Here is an 11353-nt window from a genome sequence, read left to right on the forward strand (position 1 = left end):
AGGTAGGCAAGGTGGGTAGTTCACTGTGCTGGCAGAGTTTCAGGAACCACAGTATTCACTGCTACCAAAGTGTAGGATGAATCAGGGGTCAGGAACCAGACTGGCATTTCAGACAAGACAAGAGGAGCTTGAGCTCACACACGATGACATGGCCATGATAAGTGAAGTCACGTTTTTCTACTCCAGCCAGCATGCACCTTGTATACATCTCGTTCTTATAGGCCTGATGCCAGGGTGGGAGGAGCCCAGAGATCACGGCTAAGAGAAAGCAAGTGGTACCCTTGACTGGAAGGAAGAGAATCCCTGTCAAAATTTGAGAAGATACTTAAAAATAATAATGGGACACATACCATGGTGAGGTTGAGTCTTTTTCCTCGGCCCTAAACATCCGTATTAGATGAAACTTCCATAAGTTCAGCTCCCTTCATTTTGAACTGGGCTCAGGCCCAGCCTATCTCACCAGGAACTTATGCTAATCTGTACCACTTTCCCATCTCTACTATGAAAAAATTCTATCCTACCATTCTTCAAGTTTCAATTCAAAGGCCACCTCCTTCCCCAAATTGGCCCCAAAGGCTCTCTTCCCCCAGGTGTTCAGATCACATCTTTAACATTCCTCTCTTGATGCCAGGCAGCAGTGATTCAAGTTGGACTCAGGTTTTCATCTTCTAGTTGTTTTTTGAAAATCAAATTTGGAAAACAGAAGACAAGGCTGACTTGAAAGATCTGGGAAGGCATGACAGGCCCAGGGCTGGAGTGACACTCTGAGGCCAGCCTGCTGGAGGAAGCCTGCTGCAGATCCCAGACCTCACTCCACCTCTCCAAGGTTGTTTCCTCATCAACAAAATGGGGGCGGTATTCATACCTATCTCCCAGAATTGTTAGAATATTAAACGAGTTCATGCACGGTAAGGGTAAGAGCAGTGTGGGGCACAAAGAAGGGCCCAATAAATACTAGCTGTTTCTGTGGTGTGATTACTGGCATTGTTGTTACTGTTCACAGAGGTCTGGGAAGCCTGGAGGCCTAGAGCTTTTCGCTTCATTGTCCATCATATCTTTTCCCAGAACCATTCAAACAAATGTGCCTCTTGCCAACAGGCACCCAAGACACTAAAGGAGGTCACAGTGTGTAAAAAACTAAAGTTACCCAAGCTCTGCTATTGGCAGAAAGGCCCTATTCCTCAGGCTAAAACATAAGGTGTCCCAAAAGTCACTCCCAAGGTCACCATATATAAAATGGGAAATTGTACCTAAATGTACCTTTATTTACAAGACATTCATTACAAAATCTGGCAAAATACTGTATCAACAAAATATTCTCTACATGATAGCAACCTCTTTAGAAAATTATTGTAAGTAAAAGTACATTTAGCTAGAATTTCCCATTTTCTCTATGTATGGTGACTGTAAGAGTGAATTTTGGGATACCCTGCATTTGCCAGGAGAAAATAACACACACGCACGTAAACACACATCCTATGCTGGGGTGGGGGGCTTCTGGTATCTGCCTAACAGATAAAAATAAAGCTGAAGTCATGACGGGAAGTTCCATGAGAAACCAAGAGTTTAGAGAAAATTCAGCAAATGGAAGCACTAAGTATTATCAGAGAAAACATGAACAACGGAATCCCAAGGAAAGAAGATGCTTCAGGTTAATAAGACCTCAACATTTTCATCCACCTCAGCCAGAAAGAATAGGACAATAGATTTGTGTGATCCACATGCCAAACCACAGGAAGGCTTCAAAAAATCAGCAGGGAGTACTCTGCAGATCGTACTGACAACTCAGAAAAAGATCCATGAGACAAGCACACTAAAATTGCAAAGGGGATACAAAGTGGGGAACAGAGAAAGGAGTGGTTAACTTGCAAGGTGATGAAATCAAAATACAAAATGTGCCTGAAAAGCTGATGAAATAAAACAATTGGACAACATGTAATTAGGATAAATGCAAAGTGTTGCACTTAGACTGCAAAAGTCACATACACAAATCTAGAATAAGGGACAACAAGATAATAGCCGGGAAGCTTGGGGAGATGGCTGGATGCGGGACAACCTAGTCAAAATGGGCCTGCCCAGCAGCCTGGCTCTCCAAAGCCAAAAGTTGCTTTTGAATAAACCGACAGAAGTCAGTAAGACAGCAAGGGTGCAGAAGGTCTGACCGATGCCATCCAAAAAGACTAACCTACGCAGAGGAAGAGAACTAGGAATGGAAGACAAAGGCCTTTCACAAAATGTTAACACATACAGGAAAGGTGGGGTAATCATAAAAGCTCAAGGAAGGAAAAAGAAGACTTGGGTAAGTAGATGGTGAGAAAAACAACAATAACATGATTTTTAAAAACATATATTTGAAAAAGAAAATGATTATACTTTTTCTGGGTAACAAGCACCAACAAGAGGTAAGTTCAACACCCACACAAAGAAAGTTTTCTTATTAGGACTATTTTTATTAATGGAATAAACTGCTTTAGAAAGAAGTGAATTCCTCGTCACTGGATGGAATCAAGCAAAGAAGGCTGGCAGTCTACTTTCCCCTAAATTGTGATGATGAAAGACCAGTCTTCATGTGGCTGGGACTTGAACAGGAGGACCTATTCCAACCTTGAAAATCTATGTTTTTCTAAAGCAAGCTTCATCCTAAGGATGCTCTGAAAATAGGGCTATAGTCTGTAAGAATTACAATAATAATGATAGGAGAATTTATGGAGCTGGCACTAGGTTCCAGTCAGTCTATCTACGTTCATTCAATACTCTCAGCATCCTATGAAAGAGGAATTATTATTATTATTATTATTATTACTCTTCCCATTTTACAAATGGACAAATGGAGGTCATCCAGCTAGCAGGTGGCAGAACCAAGACTTGAGCCCCAAAGTCTGGCTCTGAGGCCACACCTTTCACCATGAAATCCTTCCTTTTCCCACATTCTGTCCACTCAGTATTGAAAACTTTTAATCACACTCCTCTAGGTGTCACATCAAATATGGCACTGCTAACACAATTACGACAACTACAGTGAGTGGGAAAGAAAGGACAGGCCTTAGCAGATGGCAGTGATAGTAGTTACAAAACCGTCCAGGCCTGCACAACAGAGATGCAGAGGATTGCTATGGTGAGCTTTCCCACCTGGGCAAGGCTGAGTCAAACTTACGGACTGGGGGACAATGAATAATGGATAGCCTTGGAAACTCAGCACTGTGCCGCGCCACCTGCCATATCTGTCCCATTTGGGATTAGCCGTTGGTCCAGAAGAGCTCTCTGGGAAGCCTTCACTCCTTGTTTCTTCTTTCTTTTTAGCGGTTCTAAAAAGGGCTAAGACCACCTTACATAGTGAGGGTGGAGCACACTAGTAAATACAGCTGTTTCAAGTAAAAGCAGCAACTTTTAGAGGCAGATGCGGGAAGTCAGTAAAAGAAGGTATTTAGGAAAAGACAGAAGGAATGAGCATTGAAAAAAATTAAAAAGCCAGGGCTGAAAATGCCCCATGAAAATCCAGCCCCCAAAAATAAATAAATAAAATGCATTCCTTATTTAAATACACCACAAAGCAGCATGCCCATGGAAAAGATATAAACCACTTCAACTGTAATCCCCTTTTTATGGAACAGAGGCCAACCTGGGCTTAGCTGCAAGGGGCAGAATGGAGAGAGGAGAGGGAGAAGGGCAGGGGGCCCAGACAAGAGGGTGTCGAGAGGGAGAAGGAGGGGCCCAGACAAGAGGGTGTCAGGCACAGCACCATGTGGGCCGGGAACAGGGCTCTGAGTTGGAGCAAACTGAAAGCAGGTACCTCAAACTACGGTCAGGATCACTGATAGTACGCAGAGGGCCCCTGTGTGCCAGGTACAGTCCTGTGTCAGTTAACAACAGGGATACATTGTGAGAAACCTGTTGTTAGGTGATTTTGTTATTTGCAGACATCACAGAGTGCTTGCACAAACCCAGATGGCATCGCCTACCACACACTTAGGGTACAAGGAGCAGCGTATTGGTCCCAGGCTACAAACCGGCACGGCGTCTTACTGCGCTGGATACTGTAAGCAACTGCAACACAAGGGTATTTGTGTATCTAAACACATTTAAACACAGAAGGGTACAATAAACATACAGAATAAAAGATGAGAAGAGGTGTGCCTGCGTGGGGCATTTTACCATGCATGGACCTCACAGGACTGGAAGTTGCTCTGGGGGAGTCGGTGAGTGGTGAGTGAATGTGAAGGCCTATTCTAGGCCTAGGGCATTACCGTTCACTGCTATAGACTGTATAAACATTATACACTTAGGCTATGCTAAATTTATTTTTTTTAAAGTAATTGTACTATGATGTTACTATTACCTTGTCATTGGGTAATAGGCATTTTTCAGATCCATTATAACCATATGATACCACTGTTCTATTCGTGGTCTACTGTTGACTAAAACATGGTTATGTACTATGTTAAGCACCTCCTGCACATCATTTCATTGACTCCTCCCAAAAGGGAACATTTATGATACATACCTAACAATTAAGGGATCATAGCAGTATACCAATCACAGCAATAACAATGAGCCAGGGCATGGTGGGCAGAGTGCTGAGCACACTGCCTCAGGCTACTTTCACAACATTCCTGGGAGGAGATGTGAGGATCATCCCGTATTACAGGTGTGGAATGAGGTACAGGGGATTAAACAGACTACAGTCCAGAGCGATGGTGTAACGTGCCTTGGGTGCAGCAGCAAGGATGCCACAGAGCTGGAACTCCTGCCCAGAGCTGTCTGTCTCTGGAGCCCAGGCCCTAACCACAATGCTTAAATCTCTGAAACCTTCTTGCCACAGCATAGTTGAGATTCCCATGGCTTCAAACCACTATTCATTCTCACTTTCCAGGGGAGAAAGAACTCAGTGACAACAAACAGTATTGGAGAGGAACAAAATAACAAGGAAGATGGCAAAAAAAGGCCAAAAGAACAGAAGACCCAGATAATAGGCAATAGCAGAACTTAATGAAGCTACAAATACACACCAATTAATTCAAGAAGAGCAACAATCAAAAACAACAGAGTGCTCAGGATGCTGCTGATGAGTTCCTGATTAGAAAGTCCTATGGTTTTAAGCGTTTAGGATTTCTAGCTCTTTTCATGGGCATGTGCACAGTAGGAGTTTTGCAACGTTGCTAAGCAACCAGACTCCAGAGTGGATCACTCAACAGAAGTCCTTGGTAACTCTAGTAAGGCAGTAATTTTACTTCATGAAATCCAAATTTTAGATACTAAATATCTAGAAGATTTAGGTTCTTTTTTTTTTTTTTTTTTGGCCAGGGCTGGGTTTGAACCACCACCTCCGGCATATGGGACTGGCACCCTACTCCTTGAGCCACAGGCGCCACCCAAGATTTAGGTTCTTAATAACTCATATATTGGGTTACTAGTAAACAGCCCTTAGCCATATTATCAAAATGCAAATCTTTAATTGTCCATTTAAATGAAACTTGTAAGAAAAAAGAGTTGTATTTTTAAGACTCATTATCCCCTCATTTAACACACATTTGCTGAAACTCTCCAATGTGCCTGACACAGTTCTAGTCACTAGATCCTGACAGTTCATCAGCAGACAATAGACTAAATATAGAAAACCACTAAACCACTAATACTAATACTAGAGTTCAGCTTTCAAGGAAATGAGGCCCAGAGTAGTAAAGCCTTCTGGTCAAAGTTGCACAGCACCTTGCAGGCGGGTGCACTCAGCTACCACCAGAGTCTCCAGGAGAATGCTGTGATTTCCCAAAAGGCCACATCACCATGGATGGCCCAGAGACGCTCCATGATTCATCAGCTTGCCCCTTCCTCTGAGCTGGACTGAGGCAAGGAGTACCAGGATGCAGGGCCTGGCTGTTGAGTATCTTGGAAAGTCTCCCACTTGACCTCAGGACCTCTGTGGTCAAGTGAGGGAAAGCCTGTGACATGGTGTTGGTTTTTATTGGACCCAACCACCAGCAAAGCTCACCATCATCTGGAGTGATGGAGAAAATTAAGTTACCACATTCTCACATTTCAGCCTTTCGCCCGTTTTCCTTCGCAAACAGGAAATGTTTATTTAAATACAGCAGTCTCCTGCGTGTTCTGGAGCCAAGTGAAAACCAAAGATGTCCACTCTTGCCCCCACTCTCCCATCTGGGCCACCAGCTCACTGCAGTGAGAAGTGGGCCCCTGCCTGCCTCCTGGCCGGACACCGGGCCCAGGAGAAGAGGCCCCACATGAGAGTTCATTTTCATCTGTCTTCTTTTTCCAGACTGAGATTGTGGTTAGAGAAGAATTACATCTGTGGGCTCCTTTTGTACTCAGAAGGGTGAATGCAACATCTGTTTACTCTCTGCTCCACGGTAAATGTTTGGGTTCGGGCACCACCATTCACTTCCTCTCCTCTCGTCCGCTATCTTTGCTGCACGGATAATAAATTACACTGAGTTCTCCTCTGTGTTTATTTAGCTTTCTTGCGGGTGTCACCTCCTCACTGAGGGGGAAAAATTGTCAGTAGTTTATAAAAGACATAGAGTTTCTTTTTCCGTGTGATATGTTGACATTATAGGGAAGATCTTGGAATACAAACCCCGGACTCCGATACTGGCTTAATTGCAAACAATTCAGGCCCCATTCCAGGCCTGAGGCAAAGTCCAAATGGCGAGCACGTGATCCCCACTCAGGTTTTCCTTAATGTCATACCGCAAGGTTTCCTAAGTCAAAAGCATCCAGAGAAGCAACAAACACACACACACACAGATACACAAATTCCTACATAAAAGGCTCTTTGGGAGGCTGAGTACCAGAAATGGAGAATGGAAAAAATGCTTCTCCTTTGTTTTAAAACACAAGTTAAACATCTGAGATCAGAAAACTGGATTTTTAGGAAGGTCCTGGGCTTTTTGTGCCCCATGATAAAATGGACCCTGGGAAGTTTAAAAGGCTCCCCAGAGGAAGTTTCTTTCTTCTGTCCTTTGCTTGTGTTCTTTAAGGTGAAGCGCTGGTTTTCTTCTGCATTTGCAATGATTTCATACATGTACTCAGGTACCGGAATATAGTAGAGACTCAAGGAATGTTTGTTGAATGAATAATGGGAGGAATTAATGAAAAATTCTTGCATGAAGAAATCCTTAGATAGAGTAGAAATGCCAAAGATCGCCCCAGGAGTTTGCGGAATTAAAGTGTTACAACTGAGTGGACTGACAGAAGGTGTGGGCTGGTAAAGGATTGTTGGTGGTCTTCCCTGACACTCAGAGGTGACCTTGACCCAGCTTGCTCCGAAAGGCTGTTTCCCCCACTCCCAGGGAGGAGAGAGATTAGAATGGAAGACCAACCTAGGCAGCCCCCTCATCACCGTGGCACCACTGACTGGGACCGAGACCAGTGATTTCAAAGCAGCTCCTACTCTGATATACCACGACTGCAGCAGGAGGCTCACAGGGATGTTCAGGCTTCCACCCGATTTTTCAGTTGTAGAGCAGATGGGCTGCCCTGAGCTGCCTGGATCTCCCCCCACCCCCACCCTGCGGCACCCTGGCGTTGTTGGTGATGTGCTTACAGATTTAGAAAACTTCCTACATACCAAGAGGAGAGGTGCTCACTCTCACTCTTTTTGCTTTCCCAAACATGCAATATGATTTTGAAGACAGGGAAGAAGACGTCTCAAGACCTGGAGCAGGAGGTCCAAGTGAACTAAAGCTTTCAGGGTCTACCCAAAGCAATAGCAACAATGGCTTATTCTAAGACTCAAGCCCAGCCCAAACCCTCCCAGGAATGTTTATAGATCTTGGCCCAAACAGATCCTTGTTGTAAGGATGTACAGCAGAGTGGTAGGGGGTGCAGACTTAGAAGCTAGGCAGGCTTAGATTTGAACACTTCACTTGCTCCAGGACTTTGAGCAAATGACAAGACAGCTTAACAGTAAAATGGAGCCATAGGCATTTTCTATGTAACTAACAAGATTCTTGTACAGATTCAGTGAGACAAAAGAGACACACAAATCAAGGCAGGTAGAGTATTCATTAAACAGTAGCTACAGTTATTATTTCACTAACTCCTGTGGCTAGCATCACTGTAAGGAGGAGGGCAACTTAGTTTGTAAGTTATAGATATCTAAACATTTTTTTCCCAAAATAGAGGAATACCATGTCCAAATTAAGGTGTGAAAACCTGGATTCTGGCCCTTTTTAAATCATCAACTTGTTGAGTTTCCTTGGACAAGTCATTTTACATTTACAAGCCAGGTTTTCAGTGAGAATTTAATGAAGATTCAGCTCTAACCCTTTAGGACTGTGTGGTTCCATCCAACAGAACAAATGTTGCACTTGGGGAAAAAAAAAAATGTTTTGAGCTGAAGCACCAGGAATAAGGAAGGCAGTTATGTTGAGTCTTTGCCCAGAGATGCACAGAGTAAGTGGAAGAGCAGAGGAGGTGGGGTGATAGGAGGTGACTAACAGGAATAACATACTAGGAAAAATCACTACTCTCTTCCAGCACCAAGTCAAGAAGGCAGAAAGGAAGATGCATTGACGTAGGGAAGGAGAGGAGAGTCTGTCACACTACAGCCAACGGGTACCCGCGGGGTTCCCAGGCCGCTCCCACCCCCTCCCCAGTTCTCCCTCCTTCCCCACACCCCTGACTTCAGATTAAAAGGAGCCCACCCGGAGTCCAAGTTTTGAATTTGGTCCGAGGATCAAAATGATAAATGTTTCCAAAACGTTGACATATGAAAAGTAAATATTTGGTTGCACAATTGGGGTTAAAACGAGGGTCAATCCACCCCACTCTCCAAGCTCCTCTCCACTCACTGCCAAACCGAGGCTGAGTGCGGTTTGTAAGATTACAGCGCTAGGGCTCATTTGAAGGGCTGTCAGCATTTCCATCCTCTGGTCCGTGTGGGGAGGCATTTATAACGAAGCCATAAAAAATTCACCCCGTTGCAATTTGGCATCTCCCAGGCTGCGCTCCAGGCAGGGCGGGTTTTGTGAGCACCCACTCAGAATCTGGCCGTATCCTCAGAAGTTAAACCTTCACCTACACTCTCAACTTTCCTTGCAAGGGCAGCCAGAGAGCGACGGGCCCATCCTGATCTCCAAGCCCTCTCAGGCCCTCTCTCTCGCCACTATGCCCTGACATCCCCTCATCCTAGAGCTTTCTCCTTCGTCACCCTTTTTAATGAGCGTGAACCCCTTACCCTCACCCCAAGACCTCGCTCGAGGCTGCAGAGTTCTCTCCTCCCCTCGCCTCCTGCCTCGGAAGCTGTCAGCGGGCCCTGCGTCTGAAGCCCGGACCCCTGGAGAGGCACTCCTCTCTGCCCATCATAGAGAGCTTTGAGACCTCTCTCCAGATCTGCCAAAAGCCAAAGACCCCCCAACTCCAAGAGAGAGGGATCGGACCAGGGAGGGGGTGAGAACAGAGTGCATCCAGTGCAGCCAAGGGGAAAGGAAGAAATCTGGCGCCTGGGGGCCCCTCTCAGGGACCCAGGTGGGTGGCCCTCGCGGGGCGGGCCGGGGCGGGGGTACTCACAGGCGCTCGGCGTTGCGGGGAATACCCCGAGGAACAGCTCGGAGGCCCAGCCCGTGGCAGTCCACGCTGGCGGCGGAGCAGGTACACTTGGTGGGGCAGGCGACGGCAGGGGGCCAGCTCAGGACGCTCGCCAGCGCCAAGGCCAGCGCCAGGCGGGCGCGCACGGCGGCGCCGGCCCTGGTCCGCCCGGGGACCATGGTGTGCAGCGCCCCCCGCCCAAAGGAAGCTGCTTCTTCGGGGCAAGACGCGTGGAGCCCTAGGAGGCGCGCGGGGAGCGCAGGCGGCCTGGGGAGCGGGCGGCGGAGTTGGCGCGGAGGAGGGGCGAGCTCAGCGCTCAGGCGCACGGGGCGCGGGCGGAGCGGGGCGCGCCGGGAGGCGGCAGCGGCAGCGGCAGCAGCAGCTCCATCCGCGAGGCTGGCGGTGCCCCGCCGCGCATCGCTGGGAGCGCCCAGGTGCCGAGCGCCCTGTGGCCTCGCTGGCCCGCGGGCCGGGTTGGGGACCCGCGGCGAGCGCAGTGTGGCGCGGCGCCCGGGGAGCTCCGGCTCCAGGTTGGGCTGAGGAGCTCCGCCGCGGCGGCTGGGGCACGGGGTGGCCGGGTGAGCTGGCCGGCGCTGGCTCTCTCCATTCACTGAGCAGGGCAGACACCCGAGACGCGGGGCCCACCCCTCCCGCCCCCCCAAAATCGCCAACTCCGCCTCCCATTGGCTGCGCCGCGCGTCATGTGGACTAAGTTGGGAACTTTGCTGGAGCAACCGAGAGCTGGGAGGGAAGAGGCAGCAGAGGAGTGAGAGGGAAGGAGCTGGGAAAGGAAAGGGACTCGGCCAGCAGTGTCCCAGGAAAGAAACCTTGGAACTCATTCACTCGTAGGGGCCAAGGACTGATAAGGCTTCTGACACTTTTTTTTTTTCTTTTGGAGTTCTGGCCCTGAGCTGGGCACTCTGCGTGTATTATTCCCTTCGGTCCCAAAACTATCTCGCAAGGGGGCGTCTGAGTATCCCGGTTTTTTTTGGGGGGGGGAGTACACTTTATTTATTTATTTTTTTTGGTGTGAGTATCCCGGTTTTATAGATAAAAATCCAAAGCTCAGAGAAGTAAAATGACTTGTCCGAGATCACACAGCTCCTAGGGACGCCAAAGCAGAGCATCTCACCCAGGAAGCTGTGTCCCTGCTGCAGCCGGTACTCTTAGCAAGGATCTGCATTTTTTTCTTAGAGGACCTACTTTATTGAAAAACATTGAATGCACTCTACAGTCATACAAGTCGCAAAAAATGGCCGTCCCCATTGTTAAGGTCGCTGCTGGCAAACTCTACTCGAAGGGCAGAACTCACACCCGGTGGGCTGCTAAAACCAGTTGGTGGCAGTGACTTGGATTGACAATGCAGTGTGGTCCTAGGGCTTCCGCCTCCCGACTGGGTGACTCTGGACCAATCATGTCACTTCTGGGCCTTTATGTCTTCGAATCAAGGGCCTCAGCCCTGTCTGGACCCACCTCCCTGGGTTGTTTGGAGCATCAAAGAAGAGAAAGTGTTTTTGCAAAACAGTCCTTCGCACGTGAGGCATCGCTTCTGCCCCCAGCGCCTTCGTTCTTGCCTGCGCCCTTTAAATCGGCCAGGTCTGAGATTTTCCAGATGCCGGTGGGGAGGGGCGCGTGCAGAGGCTCCATAAATACTGTTGGAGTGATTTTGTTTGTTTGCTTGAAGAGGAAAGGGCAGAAACTAGAGGAAGTATTGCCCAGACTTCTTCGAGGTCCCCTCACATTGGAAAAGCGTGAATGAGTCCTGTACACGTACCCATTCACACACACATACACTTACGTCTGTGCAGGC

The 11353-nt window shown here is 47.7% G+C and overlaps 1 protein-coding gene across 1 annotated transcript in view; it reads right to left on the bottom strand.

The window, feature by feature from the left end:
- SLIT3 (slit guidance ligand 3) overlaps window positions 1-10153 on the bottom strand; it is a 677992-nt gene extending 667839 nt beyond the window's left edge. Inside the window, exon 1 of the mRNA XM_053566757.1 lies at window positions 9526-10153. Within this exon, the coding sequence (XP_053422732.1) occupies window positions 9526-9722 (197 nt within the window). The 5' untranslated portion in view covers window positions 9723-10153. The remainder of the gene's footprint in view (window positions 1-9525) is intronic.
- Window positions 10154-11353: the final 1200 nt, after the last annotated feature.

The sequence above is a fragment of the Nycticebus coucang genome, chromosome 17, assembly GCF_027406575.1.
Source record: "Nycticebus coucang isolate mNycCou1 chromosome 17, mNycCou1.pri, whole genome shotgun sequence".
In the NCBI taxonomy this organism is placed as follows: Eukaryota; Metazoa; Chordata; class Mammalia; order Primates; family Lorisidae; genus Nycticebus; species Nycticebus coucang.